Raw genomic sequence first — 16211 nt, forward strand, 5'->3', positions numbered from 1 at the left:
CAAACATCTTCTGTCTTCTTCACTCCTACTCAAATAGTTGGCAAACACATTTAAGTAGCACTTGGTGACTTACAAGTGAGGGAGAGAGGAACATAAGCAAACAGCTGCTTGAGGAAAAAACATCAAACAAACAACTAGCGCAAATAACCCCCCCTGATTTCACATTGATCAGACTCAAGTGCCGGATAGCTGTGAGGAGTTGAGCGTGTTGAACTCCAAATCTGAAGAGCAAGGGCAGACATGCATGAGAATCACAGGAGATGAGGTTTCAGATGTTCAGGCTTTCAGACACAAAAACACACAAATGTTTTCATGCGAAATATTTTGAGCTCACTGGCGACCCACGGGAAATCAAAGGGGCAAGCACCTCTTCCCATTTGGTTGAACCTTTAACATGAGTAGATTGTTTTTTAAATTAAATCAAACGATGTGGAACATTTCGATTATGTGCACTTGGCTAGAAACAGCACACTGGACCACTTTTAATTTTAAAGGCTGTAAAACAAAAGAACAAATCATGGATTTTAAAATGAATCTTGAGACCAAAACTTGGTTTTAGGTCTTCATGCAGAGCAGAACAAAGATGTCCCAAAGAATAAAAGGGGGTTCTATTGCTGTCACTAGCTCCACTGATTTCTATTCTATTTTATTCTTTTCCATTCTATACTGCAACACAACCAGCTTTATGCAGTATATGAATGAAACGCTCTGATCAATAATAGTCAAGCATCTGCTCACTGAAGCATGTTCTCGTCTATAATGATAAACCACATTAGAAGTGATCCATAGTTTTTCAAGCTCTATTCCAGGTCGTTTTTCAACCGGATTTCCATCTGATGCATCTATAATGTCTATAATTGTGATAAATGACTTTAGAAACTTTACACTCATTAGACGCGTCAAGCACTGCTGACCACTCTTAGACATCTGGTGTTAGTATTGTGTAAAAATACAAATAAAAAACTATTCCTATTCTCCTCCAAAGAGGCCACTTGGTTTGAGCGCATTGTGGCATTGTATACGTGTCACAATGATAAATAAGGCAACGGGCAAACGTTTAGTTAAACGTAGAGTTAAATGTGGGCATGAACGTGTGAAATCTGTGACATTTATAATTGGTTCTTCATGAACCACTTTGAGTGCGCTGAAACATCACACTGCAGACCTGTGCAGCACGAACAGAAATCTATTCTAGTGCACTTTCTGATATAATCAGTGTGCTATGCATTAGATACTCTCCTCTCTCACTCACACACACACACACACACACACACACACACACACACACACACACACACTTTCTGATATAATCAGTGTGCTATGCATTGGATACTCTCCTCTCTCACTCACACACACACACACACACACACACACACACACACACACACACACACACACACACACACACACACACACACCGACACACACACACACACACACACACACACTTTCTGATATAATCAGTGTGCTTTGCATTGGATATTTCAGATGATAAGAGTGACCCCAGAATGACCTCAGGTAAGAGGTGCCTGGCTCATTACACTTCATACTTATTAATAATTCAGAGGTCAAGGTAGGAAAATACACACACACACACACACACACACAAGTACAAATGTGAACACCTGCACAGACATATAGAGGATGTGCTGTATGTCTCCCTCTCTCTCATTCTCTCTCTCTCACACACACACACAGACATGTAGTGCACAAATTCACAACACACACAGCACACAGACACTCACACACACATCGATACAAAGATAGAGCAATTATTTCTGTTTCTCTCCACCTTTGCTCTCTCTCGTTCTCTCTCTCTCTCACACACACACACACACACACACACACACGTATACTAACACAGACACACACACACACACAAACAGACAGACACACACACACACACACACACACACACACACACACACACACCCACACACACACATACACACCAAGCACACACACACACCACGCACACACACACACACACACACCACACACACACACACACACACACACACACACAAACACACAAACACACACACACACAGACACACACACATGCGCAAATTACAGAAACCCAGTTCGCACCCATCCCTAAAAGTAGCGAGCCACTTTGGTAAAACTTGAACAAGCACTCCACCAAACTCATGACAGGCAATTTCAGCTCCCGTCTGTCTCTCCTCCACTCAAGGTTTCGTTCCATCTGGGAATTGGAACAGGATTTTTGGGGAGATATAAACTATTCATGGCAAACTGGTCTACCTCTCCTGCAATGCATGTTTAGAATATGAACACATTCACGTCTTTCTTTCAAGATCTTTATTTCACAAAACCTCTACTGTCATCTACTGCTCACTCTAGTCTTCATTTACAGTTTTTTTTCATACTAGTCGCAATACCATGTACACTTTTACAGACACACACCTGAGCACATCTGTTAACTTTTGGTGCCAAAGGCACCACAACTACTTCATCACTTAATGTCCTAATGACTGAATGAACTAAAAAACACAAATGACTTGAAGCGTTGCATAATGCATATGTTATGTGCCGCTGTATCCTCTATTTATGCATAGTTTAGTGTTGCATTGCAAGAGAAAAGAAGACAACAAAAAAAACGTTTGACACCTCTTATATAGCGCGATATAAAACAAGCACAGTAAATAATGAATGAAATTCATCTATTTAGCCCTCAAGACAAGCCTATGCTACATTTTCTGTGGTACACTATATTACAAAAAAGTGTCCAGACACTTCTCTTTCCCAGTGCAGTAAGTGAACCAACTACCGCTAGAACTGAGCTGCTGCCCTAATGCTGATCGGTGGTGACATTCTTATGAACTTTGCTCCTACAGTACCGCAACACTCTCCCTTGCCTTGAATCTTTAGAAAAAAATGGTTCAGCACATCTTATCCACACCTAAAATCCCAAGGCAAGGCAAGCTGTTGTCATGAAAAATGTTTTGGATCTGTTGGTTTGCCTGTTACAATACTGTAGATACCACTTTTGAATGTGGCAAATTTACCGTGTGTGATCAGTGCTTAAGTGGATGAAAGTGTTTGTTGTAGTTGTGTCTTTGTGTCATTCATAGCCCATGACTTACATATACAGCAGGAGTAGTGGGAGAATGTCTTTCACGATAAGTGGATCTACATTTTGTCTTCATGCATGCACATTTCAATGCAAATGCTACACTGCACCACTTTTATATAGTTGATAACAAGGCTGCAAACATTAAATAAAGCAGAAAACCAAATAATCTTGTTAGCAAGAACCAGAATAATCTGTCTTATTTCAAGTGTGTAGTTTAATGTGTCTGTCAAAATACAGCATAATTCCATCTACAGTGATCTACATTTTTTTTTTATTTTGCACTGAAAGTTTACTGTTGAATGGTATCTAAATGTCCGCAAATATTACTGTGTTTTGCTGGTGGTGAACATTTACTGAGACAGGTATCCATGAATTTCAGAAGTGGTCATTGAACATATTTTGCATCAATGCAAAGTACCCACCATTTAGTTCACATAGTCTATTAAAATGGTGTTTTGAAATGGTTTACATGGTATTGAGACAAGTGTGAAAATGATTGTAAAAAACACAACTCTCCTCCCTATAACCTGTTTGGCAAATCTAGCTGTTGGTTATTGGCTGATAATTGCCTGTTTCTCAAACACATTTCACATCTCTGCGTGATTCACATCCCAGCAATGATCCCCAGAGAGAGTTTATGAAGAGGATACTCTCCCAGGTCCTGGCAGCCATTAAATGGTGATAGCACACAGTCACCTGAATGTAAAATACTTACAGGAATAGGAGCAGGCTTCTCTCCATGGCTTCAGCTGTTCAGGGAACAGGAAAAGGGTGTGAGTGGCTAGCAGTGCTCTGTGACATACTGTGTGTGTGTCTCTCTCTCTCTCTCTCTCTCTCTCTCTCTCTCTCTCTCTCTCTCTCTCTCTCTCTCTCACACACACACACACACACACACACACACACACACACACACACACACACACACACACAGACACACACACACACACACACACACACACACACACACACTTACTTTCAGTATGTGTACACATTTACACTCACACAAATAAACAAACAAGCAAACAACCACACATATGCAACGCATACTAACAGACAGAAATGCATGGCAGCTATATTTCAACCACTTTTTCACCTCTCTTTTTCTCTCTCTTTCTCACACACACACACACACACACAGAGAACAACAAACACATCTGACTCTCTCACTCACACACACACATACACACACACACACACACTAATAACAACAACCACCTCAGTCTCTCTCTCTCTCTCTAACTCTCTCTCGCTCTCTCTCTCTCTCTCTCTCTCTCTCTCTCTCTCTCGCTAACTCTCTCTCTCTCTCTCTCTCTCTCTCTCTCTCACTTTTGTGTCCAGCACTGGCCCTCAGCTGGTGTTCACATCCATGTGCTGCCACGGCCCCGAGCCTCTGGCCCCAGCCAGCACAAATTCCTCACCAGCCTGAAGTCCGCTACTGTCAGCAAATAAGACACGGCAGGACCCTAACAGCACGCGCAAACACACACACACACACACACACACACACACACACACACAGCAGCACCTACAGAGCATGCACACACACACACACACACACACACACACACACACACACACACACACACACACACACACACACACACACACACACAAACCTACACACACACACAAACACACACACAGCAGCACCTACAGAGCATGCACACACACACACACACACACACACCGACACAAACACACACACACACACACACACATGCTCACACGCACACACACACACACACACACACATACACACACACACACACAGACACACACACACACACACACACACACACACACACACACACATTCACACCCACACAGCAGCATCCCGAGAGTAAACACACACACACACACACACACACACACACACACACTAACACACATACATACAACTATACTCACCAACACATACATATACTCACAGCATTATCCTAGAGCCAACACTCACACACACAGACACACACACACGTCTGAGGGGCTTTACTGGGCCCTGCTTTGGGCCGGTGGTGCTTGGCTCCGTGGGCATGCAGAGATGTTTCGGGAGGGCAGGTTCAGGGTGCTAATTAGCTTGGCAGCTGACATCAAATAGCTGCCGGACATGTGACAAGAGGTCAGGCTCGCTAATGGTGGAGCGTTAGACTTAAAGGGAGGTGATCTGGCTTCAGCAGTGCTTGGACAGCTCACATGTCTCAAATAATAATTAATGCGAAGAACCTAAAACGGTCTAAAACACTCAATCAATAAGATGCAGGAAACCTTCATGGTTCTTTGTGGAGCAAAGTTTTAAAAATGTATGCGTCGGCTTTCAGGTAATTGAATTAATTACGCTTGCTTAATATCAGTTTGTTTGTCAACCGGGTGTGTGTGTGTGTGCTGTGTTCCAGTCTAGACAAAGCCATAAAAAGTCTGAACGTACTACAAACATCACTCTAGCTTTTTTTGATCGTTAGGAGACTACACCCCTCTCTATGAGACGCCCTTTCACAGCGCCATTATTTGAGGTCATGCAACAGGTAGTGGTTTCAGCCTACAGGATGCGGAGTATTGTTTCGAGAGAGCAGATTCCCTGAAACCGCAGGGAGGGGTGAGGGTGTCGGGGGAAAGTAGCAACATGTTTACAAGCCTTCCCTCCCCCACGTATCTTGATGCTGCTTCGCAGAGTATTATTAAGAATAATGCGATAAAATGAATACATTAAGTACAGAGTAATTTGCCAAGCACCCAAGTGGTGTTGCCAAGCACCCAAGTGGTGCTACGGAGAAATGATTTAACCGCTTTTTGGCCAGTTAAAGAGAGCAAAGTGATCGTTTTGCAATCTTGGTCTTGATTATTGTATCTGCATTGAATTCAGTCTTGTGTTTTGAATAGCCTACTGAAAGACTAGATCATCTATAATATGCTATCAATATCCTGCTTTGTATGATTCGTAACATTTTCGCCATTCTATTGTGTGACTAGCCATAGCTACTTTGTTAGCCGTACTACTAAACATAAAAGACACATTCCTGCTCATCAAGGCTTGAAGTCGATGTGTTGACATGTGCTACAGGAAGTGTCCTGTTGCGCTGGACTGGCTGTTTCCCACTCAGAACCACTCTTCCTGGACAGATGACCTTTGGTCAGAGTCACAGCCAAAGCGAGCCCTGGCACTGTCATCTACTCAACGCCCAGGTGGGGTGTGAGAATCTCCGATGGGGAGAGGGACAGAGAGAGAGAGAGGCCTGAAAGGGAGGGGGGGGGGGGGTAATAGTAGAAACCTTTCAGTGCTCCAGTCCAAATGCACACACACACACACACACACACACACACACACACACACACACACACACACACACACACACACACACACGCATACACAAAGAAAGAGCCACCTAAAAACACTGAAGTGGTATCGACAACCGCACTGTTTGCCACTGTAAATTGAGCACTCTGGGCTTCCTTTTGTCTATCTCTTCTCTGTTCTCTCTCTCTCTTTTTCTCTCTCTCTTCTCCCCTCGCCTGCTGAAGGCATGCTGAGGTCACACATCTGTGTGGACCCTAAATGAGTTTCAACTGCCGGTCCATGTAATCAGTACTACCCTACTTTCACAAAGACCCTGTATGGTAATCAACCCGCTGTTACATGACACATTTTTCTCCCCAGAAAACTACCTTGGTGTATTACATAACTAATCCCCAGTGGCACATTTCTGTTCCCCCAGACTGTGCAGCATTTACATATTTTTACATGGTCCGTAAAAGCTTGGATTGGTTAATGAGGCAAAGCAGCAGTCCTCTTTGAAGTTTAGTGGAAATGCCATTGTACAACGGGGGAATGTGTGTGTGTGTGTGTGTGTGTGCGGGCTCTGAACCGCAACACAATACATATCCTCGGAGGCGCACACGGTATTACCTGACAAGCAGGAGAGGTTGAAGACATGGGCTGTAGGCAACTGTTTTGGGCTGACACATCCTGTTTTGCTGTCAACTAAAAAGAGGGCCATGCAACTAACAATAGCATTGGGGACAATCCAAGCAGGCTGAAAGCTTCTCTATTGGAAACAACAGAATAAGATCAAAGTAAAGTATGATTGTCACTGTTGCGTGTAATCTCTAGTGCTGTAAATCTACAACCATTTAATCCAGTAATTTCATGTTTTCATTTATCTATTATTACATATTATGCATTTAACTTGCATGCCTACATCAGTGACAGAACTGGGTGTCAGGGACTTCAAGATTAAGACCATATTTTGGGATGTGTATAACATCAAATATAATAAAACTAATCATGGATAAAGCCGTATATTCGTTCGACAAAGGCGAAACCACCTTCCCATACCAACTCCAGCGCTTCTGCCTTTCCCACCTCGGTCTAAGTTTGGGGATGGGTTGGTCCAAGGAATGATGTAATTCGTCTCTCTCCTGCTAGCAAACACATTCCTTCGTTCCTTTCCACCGTGCGGGCAGTATGGAACCGTTCAGCGCGCACAAATAACGCGCTTATTCCTGTTAAGAGAGAGAGAGCTGCGAAACAGGAACAAAACCAAACGGAATATATGTTATACGAGGAGAGCTGTACCTCAGTGGATAAAGTTTTAGGTGAGATTGGAAGCTTTTTCTGCTCTGAACTTGTTCAATTCTAGGGGAAGCGCTGATTGCGCAGGGAAGCGGTCAAATGCGTGTGAGACGGGTGATCAGTGCGCACCAGAAGGGCACTATGTTTTCCTGGCTGTTCCAACTGTGTGCGTTATTTCAATATGCTGAAGAAACGACCTAACCTACCGCCACTGTTATGAATGCAGTGCAGAGTTGAACTGTTGGGCAGTGGCAACTGGGAGATTATGAATTCAGAATGGATTTGACACAACTGACAACAGTACTCTATAACTCCACGGAGGATAGCAATGCTACAAACACGGCGAAACCTTTTCCACACACAGTGGTAACAGCGGCGTTAATCATCCTCGTCGTTACTCTCGTAATTGTGGTCACGATTGTGGGTAACGTTCTGGTTATAGTGGCAGTTTTAACCAGCCGAGCGCTCCGCGCGCCACAAAACCTCTTTCTGGTGTCTCTCGCCTCAGCAGACATCCTCGTGGCTACGCTAGTGATCCCCTTTTCTTTAGCCAACGAGGTCATGGGATACTGGCTCTTTGGGAGCACGTGGTGTGCCTTTTACCTGGCCTTAGACGTTCTGTTTTGCACCTCATCCATCGTTCACCTGTGCGCCATTAGTCTGGACCGGTACTGGTCCGTAACAAAAGCGGTGAGCTACAACCTTAAGAGGACGCCGAAGCGCATCAAGTCCATGATAGTGATAGTTTGGGTCATATCAGCTGTCATTTCCTTTCCTCCTCTTATCATGACCAAACACAACGAACAAGAGTGTCTGATTAATGATGAGACTTGGTACATTCTCTCCTCTTGTCTCGTCTCCTTTTTCGCGCCTGGGTTTATTATGATCACAGTGTACTGTAAAATATACCGGGTGGCAAAACAGCGCTCCTCCACTGTGTTTGTCGCTAGGAATGGCTTGGAGAGGAACCCCTCACAGTCAGAGACTTGTTTCGTTCGAAAGGATAAGTTCGAGGTGGAGAGTCCCAGTAGCCACAGCTCGGGAAGTATTCAACACCAGGAGGAGCTGGACGACATTGACCTGGAGGAGAGTTGTGCGTCGGACAACAAACCCAAGAACTCCCGCTTCTCCAAGCGAAGGAAGGTGGAGGGCTCAGACTGTTGCCCTAAACAGAACTGCCGCGTCTCATGGGCTTCTAACAGACAATCCCAGTTGTTCCAAGAGCAGAACAACAGACGGTCCGCATCCAAAACTAAAGTGGCGCAGATGCGAGAGAAACGCTTCACGTTTGTGCTCGCTGTAGTGATGGGAGTTTTTGTCCTCTGCTGGTTTCCCTTCTTCTTCACGTACAGTCTTCACGCTCTCTGCAGGGAGAGATGCACCATTCCCGGAGCCTTGTTCGACGTATTCTTTTGGATAGGTTACTGCAATAGTTCAGTGAACCCAATTATATATACTGTTTTCAATAGAGACTTTCGGAAAGCCTTTAAGAAGATAATATGTACAAGTAAAAAACGCACATAAACTATTTCTCCCACATCGTTCAAATGTATTTAAATGTGCACAAAATGTTTCATGGGAAATGTAAATAAATGTTCGTGTATAAATTGACTGTGATCAGAGGTAGATATTATATTATATGTGCAGTGGAAACGTGAGAAAGAGATTTTGAAATCATGTTAAAAGTTGGATTATTTTATTTATTTATAAAATTTTAATTTGCTTACAACGGGTGTTTCAGAGGGGTTTGGAGTGCAGGCTGTAAATGAATGTCACATTTGAGCATTTATCATTATAACCCTTAAGCCAACCAACCATATCTGAAACTTTGTAATGTGCATGCAAACTGTCTCTCATCTTAACACAACGGCCTAGATTCACTCGTAAAAACAGCATGGTAATTTAGACATCCGCGGATCATGCTGTGTAATGCTGACTTACTGCCACCTGCAATCAGAATCAGTTCTTCACACATTAAAAGTTTCAGGCAATTACGACGACAGGAATGTAATTAGCCACAGGAATATGAAAATAATAATTCGGCCAGCCTCTGCACGAAGATCAAAGAGCCTCGTAGGTTAACTGGTGTCTCAGAGGAATCCCCACACGCTGTCCTTGGTACTGAAAGGTAACACCCCCAAAACGCAATTGGAATAACTCTGGCTCACCTTGATTGGGGTTAATAGGCAGGGGGTCAGCACTGCTGCAACATATCATTTAAAACTCCTTCTACGTTCTGCCTTTGCGTTTATTTCTTTTTAATTGAATTGAAATTGAATCGGTAGTTAGCATTCTGCTCGGTTCAACTCTTTTAAATTAGGAGACTATTAGTAAGCATGATGAAGGCACGTACTTTGATGAGAATTTTCAATCTCACTGTGAGAGAGATGACGGACTAGATGTGGGCATGGGGAATTGCTCATGTAGATCATTAGATTAAATTTAAAAAGTCCATTTGAAATTATGACTGAAGAAATGGACTGTACAATTGGACTTTAAAAAGCTGTCACGTATGAGCTCAGACGATTTAACTTGATTAACTTGTGTAATTGTCTCACTATTTCAGCAAAAAGAGCCATAACAATCCAGCTCACAAAAGAGTAATCTATTGGGAAAAAACAACAGAATTTTGAAAACATTTCTTAACGGCTCTTAATTGTAATCCACGACTTTATCCCTAAGATATATGAGAAGCAGAATGTGCCTCAATTACTCAGCCAAGTACGTAAGAGTGAACAGCTAAGGGGAGAAAGGAAGTTTTAGCCGAACTCTGCGTGATATCCAAATGAAAACAGCATGACATTCTCTGGAGGACAGAGTGGAGCATTTCTCATTTTAATCCCTTTCTTCGATGGCTTTGCAGTGCTGTGGGGATTTTAAAAATAGGGCACGGAATCCTTTTGGTTCTGTTTCAATGAGCACTAAAACCTTTCAACATTCCTTTGTAAAGCACTGTACAAAAGCATTTATTTTCATTATCACTTGTGCAAAGTACTGATGTTGAGAGAGGCACAGCCTACGACAGACAGCTGATGCACTATGATTGACAGACAGGATGCACTCAGGCTCACGCTGTTGTTCCGTTCAGTCGGATGGGGAGATGTCATGAAGGGGGCGACAGTGCAGCCATAGTGAAGACATCTGCCCGTCAGTCCTGCAGCAGGGTTTTGTTTACGCCTTTTGTCCCTCATATTTGTTTACATATTTATTTTCAGCGACTAAAAGAAAACAGTAGAGAGGACACTCTTTCCTGCAAAGGGCAGCTCACTTCCACAACGTAAGGGCTATTGTCTGAGCCGTAGCGGGTGTCTTGCAGCGAGCGCCCTATTTATAACTACAGAGACATTTCCTCCCGAGGCCAGTTGTGGCTCAGTGCCAGCCGAGAGGGCCTTGGGGGGGGCTTGGGGGGGCTTGGGGGGGCTTGGGGGGGCTTGGGTGTGCTCCGGGTCCAGGGTTCAATGCATGAGAAACTCTAGACCCTAAGATCTCTTTGGGTTTTCCAAGGCAGGGGACGCTAGAGGGGCAGACTCATGGACATCCCAGAAAGGGGCCTCAATTAATTCCCATAAGAATATCCCCCTGCAATTTGGAGGATGTATCTTTAGACTGGGCTTCCAAGATACACAGTGATCAGAGAGGTTTTAAGCACGAGCCCATTGCTCACTGTTTATTTGACATCCACAGTGTGTAAATATATGCCACAGGGCCATGCGTTTAAAACTTTAAATATACAATTCTATTTTTGAAGAGGAAATCAGTCAACAAATAACACAATTAGAATTATAGAAATTGCCTAGGGAGTTGGAATCCATTGTAGCGTAGAGCCGAATTTGTCACAAACTGCATTTACAGAACATTCAGCATATGATAGAAGGTGACTTTCTTGAGCCGAGTTAGATGGAAATTACCCCTGGTTTAAAATAAGGCAATTCTCCTTTCAAAGTATAATTTGATTAGGAAAGAAAACAACCCAGATGTTTAATCAGTCCCATGTATCAATCAGGAGGCATTGTGTTCAGTATGTGGATTGTAGGTAATGAGCTACATAAAACAAACACACTGGAACTTCACCTCAGTAATAAATGCAAGAACATGCAAACAAGTCTACTCGATGTGTACACAACTCAAAAACAAATGTATATCCTATTATGGTTCCACTTGCAATTAGTGTTCCGATGTCTTCGCACCATTTCCCACTAGAACTGCTGCATGCAGATGAATTCCCCTGCCGAATCTTGTTTTCCCAATTCAATTATCTTTCCAATCAGCTGCGCTATCGCTGCGAAAAACAACACATTCAATTAGCTTTTGTGGGGGGTGAGTTTGATATTTTGATGCGGTGGGTAATCAAGCAGTTCCTGTTTCTCCCTCTCTGGTGGGCTTCTCATGGGTGCTCTGGAGAAGGGTAGCTTCAAGACCAGCCCTTACTTTAGGCCTCTCTCTCCCAGTCCCCTCTCTCTCCCAGTCCCCTCTCTCAACCCCAGTCCTCTCTCTCTCCCAGTCCTCTCTCTCTTCCCCATTCCTCTCTCTCGTTTGAGTTACTGTAGGCTTCTCTTTCCCAGTCCTCTCTCTCTCCCAGTCCCCTCTCTCTCGTTTGAATAACTTTAGGCCTCTCTCTCCCAGTCCTCTCTCTCTCCCAGTCCCCTCTCTCTCCCAATCCTCTCTCTCGTTTGAGTTACTGTAGGCCTCTCTCTCCGAGTCCTCTCTCTCTTTTGAGGTACTTTAGGCCTCTCTCTCCCATTCCTCTCTCTCTCCCCCAGTCCTCTCTCTCTCCCAGTCCTCTCTCTCCCCAGGCCTCTCTCTCCCAGTCCTCTCTCTCCCCAGGCCTCTCTCTCCCAGTCCTCTCTCTCCCCAGGCCTCTCTCTCCCAGTCCTCCCTCTCGTTTTAGTTACTTTAGGCCTCTCTCTCACAGTCATTGGTCCCCTCATGACGCACTGCTTTGGGGGTCGTTCACAGTTCACACAAGGGACACTTTTTTCCCAGCAGGTGCTTGATTTCAATGGTTTTTAAAAATGTGGCAAGGGAAAAGCTAGACCTCATGTTTATTTGAAAGAGGCGCAGGCAGAAAATGGTGTACCAATTTAAAAATAGTGCAATGTTTGCAGCATTTTTTTCAACAATGGGTTGTTGCTTAGCTGCCTGTCTAGCTAACTGTAACATTGCAAAGCATCAACACCAACCTCCACCAGTCATTTGTTTAACTCTCTCATTTTGTTTAACTCTCTCATCTGTTAGGCTGCTTTAGGCGTCTTTCCTAGGCCTCTCTCTTGGGTTGTTTTTAAGGTCTCTCATCTCTCCCAAGCAGTTCTTGCTCTTTCAGTCCCCTATCCCGTTAGCTTCTCTCCTCCTGAAGTCTCTAAGTCCTCTAAGTCTCTCTCTCTCTCTAGGCTTGTCCTGAAGCACTGCTTCAGGCCTCTCTCTCTCGGCTCTTAGACAGCTCCAGTCATTTCACCTTCTTGATGGTGATGCTTGACTCATATTCCCAAGCACTCTGACCACGGAGCAGTGCATAAAAGAGAGAGCGCTGCGGAGGAATGAGGGATGGACTACCAAGCTAAGACATACTTCTGCCCTTTACTCTCTGTTCTCTCTCTCTCTCTCTCTCTCTCTCTCTCTCTCTCTCTCTCTCTCTCTCTCTCTCTCTCTCTCTCTCTCTATCCCACTCTCCTTCCTCAACACCAACTTTAATGAGGACTGCAGCAGACCTGCGAGGGCAGAATAAATCCTGTTTCAACACAATAAAAAAAATAAAATGGACACAGCTATTCACTTGAGATATCACCTCACAGGCAGAGAACGGTGAGCGTAAGAAAAACTGGATGGCCTAAATTCGAAACATCAGCAGTGAGGGGTCAGGGGTTAGGGTTCAGGGGTCAGTAACATGCATTATATGATATAGGTGGCAATAAATCATACAGCATAGAAAACAGCAGTAGTTTTCCATTTCAAATGGCTTGAGCAGTGACCCTAGCAGTGACACATTATATGATATAGTAGGTGGTAATACATCAAACAGCATAGAAAACCGCAGTAGATTTCCGTTGCAAATGGCGTGAGCAGTGACCCTAGCAGTGACACGGGTCTACTCATTTAATTAGCTATTGCCGAGAGGAACCCGGTGCGGGGGTACGCAACCATGACCCGTCGTCACACAAATAGTTTTTGTCAAGATGAGTCACCGTGAGAGGAGAGTGTAGCGCTGAGGCTGGATGGAGCGTACATGGTGATGGGGGCCCAGTTCCTTCGTTTCCCGCCCACCTGGAGGGGGAGCAATGTCAGGGTCTTGCAGCTTTTTCCTCTCTGAGTTTTGTGACAGCCGCTGTAATTTAGACAATACCAAGTTAAATTAATTAAAGAACTTTTCAACCAGAAAAATAATCAGCACCTGAAGACTGCAGGAATGCCCAACATAAAAGGGAAAAGGAGGCAAAGCTGCATCGGTTTTACACCTCTCTCAAGATGCATATGTAAAATATATGTAACACCCAGCTCCACTAACCTGATAAAAACATAATGCATCTTTGGGACTTTACATAACAACTGGGAAATGTGTATGTAACATTTCATTAAAGCAAGCTCTTATGACAATGGCTCTTATAACTCTCAGCTACTAAAGACAAACATGGATTTGTATGGTTAGAGGGGAAAAAAGAGAAACACTGTTTCTGTCCGTGTTTCACTCTTCCAAACACTCTTCTGACAATCCATATCAGAAAGACAAGCAGAGTAGAAATGATCCCCATTAACTGTATGTCCACATCTATTACACACACATTACAAACCCTTGATTTGTGCTTGTGAACACAGCTATTACACACACATTAAACATCCTTGATCTGTGCTTGTGAACACAGCTATTACACACACATTAAACATCCTTGATCTGTGCTTGTGAACACAGCTATTACACACACATTAAACATCCTTGATCTGTGCTTGTGAACACAGCTATTGCACACACATTAAACATCGTTGATCTGTGCTTGTGAACACAGCTATTGCACACACATTAAACATCCTTGATCTGTGCTTGTGAACACAGCTATTGCACACACATTAAACATCGTTGATCTGTGCTTGTGAACACAGCTATTGCACACACATTAAACATCCTTGATCTTTGCGCCATGAAAGCTGTCAAATGGGGGGGATGGGGATGTTTTGTAAGTTGAAAAAACAATAAAAAGTATGTAAAAAAAAAAAAAAAAACATCCTTGATCTGTGCTTGTGAACACATCTATTGCACACACATTAAACATCCTTGATCTGTGTTTGTGAGCACATCTATTGCACACACATTAAACATCCTTGATCTGTGCTTGTGAAGTGAACACAGCTGTGAAATCTGCAATGACACAGAACTGCCATGCCACCTGAGCAGCAGAGAGTGAATACAGACCCACGCAAACAATGATTACACATAAGCGCTGCATTCCCATAAATGCACCCTACAGCGACGACAGAGCCTGTATGTAGCATTGTTTCTATGTCACTATGGATTTCACAGAGATTTCTCACTTTGAAAGCTTCCATAGGGCCTCTATGAGCCACAGCTGAAGGGTGCAGGTAAGAACCTCTTCATTATGACGCCCCCACAGTGCGTGGTGTACTGGTGCTGATCCAAATAGGGGTCGGAGAGAGGGCCGTTCTCACAGCTTCACGCGTGACGTCAGCCCTGCATGGCGAGGGACGGTCCTGTCCAGGCCAGACTCTGTTAGGGTGCTGGATTAGTTCGGAAAGGTTCAGGCACAGAAACACATTTGGGTCCAAATTACTACGCAGTTCTGTCCAGTATACCATGGACTTTTTAATCAGAACTTTCCTTGGAGCAAACTTGAAAGTCACAGTAACTGTTTTGGTTTTGGAGAGTGACATTGTCGTACATTTGAGACCATGTTTGCCGTTTGGGCCTCCGTGGGAAAACAGTCAAAGGCTTCCCGGTGAGTGTTTTGTTTCAGCCTGTCCACGACCATTTTGAGAGGCAGCTTTAGTAAACACTGAACTCCGAAATGCCATTTCCACAGGCTGCGTGTGCGACAAGGGAGCAAAAAAAAAAACCGCGTCCAATATCTGAAGGAGAGCCACAGCAGAATGACTGTTTATTCAAATCCCTCCTCCGCCGGGCTTCACTGTGTGGATAACACTGGCGTCAGCTCTTTCTGCTGGGGGAAACAGTTTACGCCCCAAATTAAACATCTCTCAAGGGCCAGCATGTGGGCACGTCAGAGATGTTCCCAGAGAGCACCTGGATCCACAGCAGATCTGGCCCCCGTCTGGGCCGGACACGGTTAATCCAGGTCAGACCAGGGCCACGTCTGGACCAGATCCGGAACAGAGACCCTTAAGACTGTGAGGCTCAGCTTTTACAGCACCCAGTTCCTAGTTGGCGCTCTCTCTCGCTCTCTCTCTCTTTTTCTTCTTTCTATTCCTAGTTAGTGCTCTCTCTCTCTCGGTCTATGCCCCTAATTAGTGCTCTCTCTCTCTCTCTCTCTCTATCTCTCTGTTCCTAGTTAGTGCTCTCTCTCTCTCTCTCTGTTCCTAGTTAGTGCG

General features: G+C 44.1%; 1 protein-coding gene across 1 annotated transcript; it reads left to right on the top strand.

Moving 5' to 3' along the window:
• Positions 1 to 7937: 7937 nt before the first annotated feature.
• Positions 7938 to 9185, top strand: LOC308369608 (alpha-2Db adrenergic receptor-like; the record flags this gene model as incomplete). The annotated part of the gene is made up of 1 exon (XM_080844105.1): positions 7938 to 9185. One exon carries the CDS (start codon positions 7938 to 7940, stop codon positions 9183 to 9185), a length of 1248 nt encoding a protein of 415 aa, XP_080700231.1.
• Positions 9186 to 16211: the final 7026 nt, after the last annotated feature.

The sequence above is a fragment of the Sprattus sprattus genome (assembly GCF_963457725.1).
Source record: "Sprattus sprattus genome assembly, chromosome: 8".
Taxonomy (NCBI): Eukaryota; Metazoa; Chordata; class Actinopteri; order Clupeiformes; family Clupeidae; genus Sprattus; species Sprattus sprattus.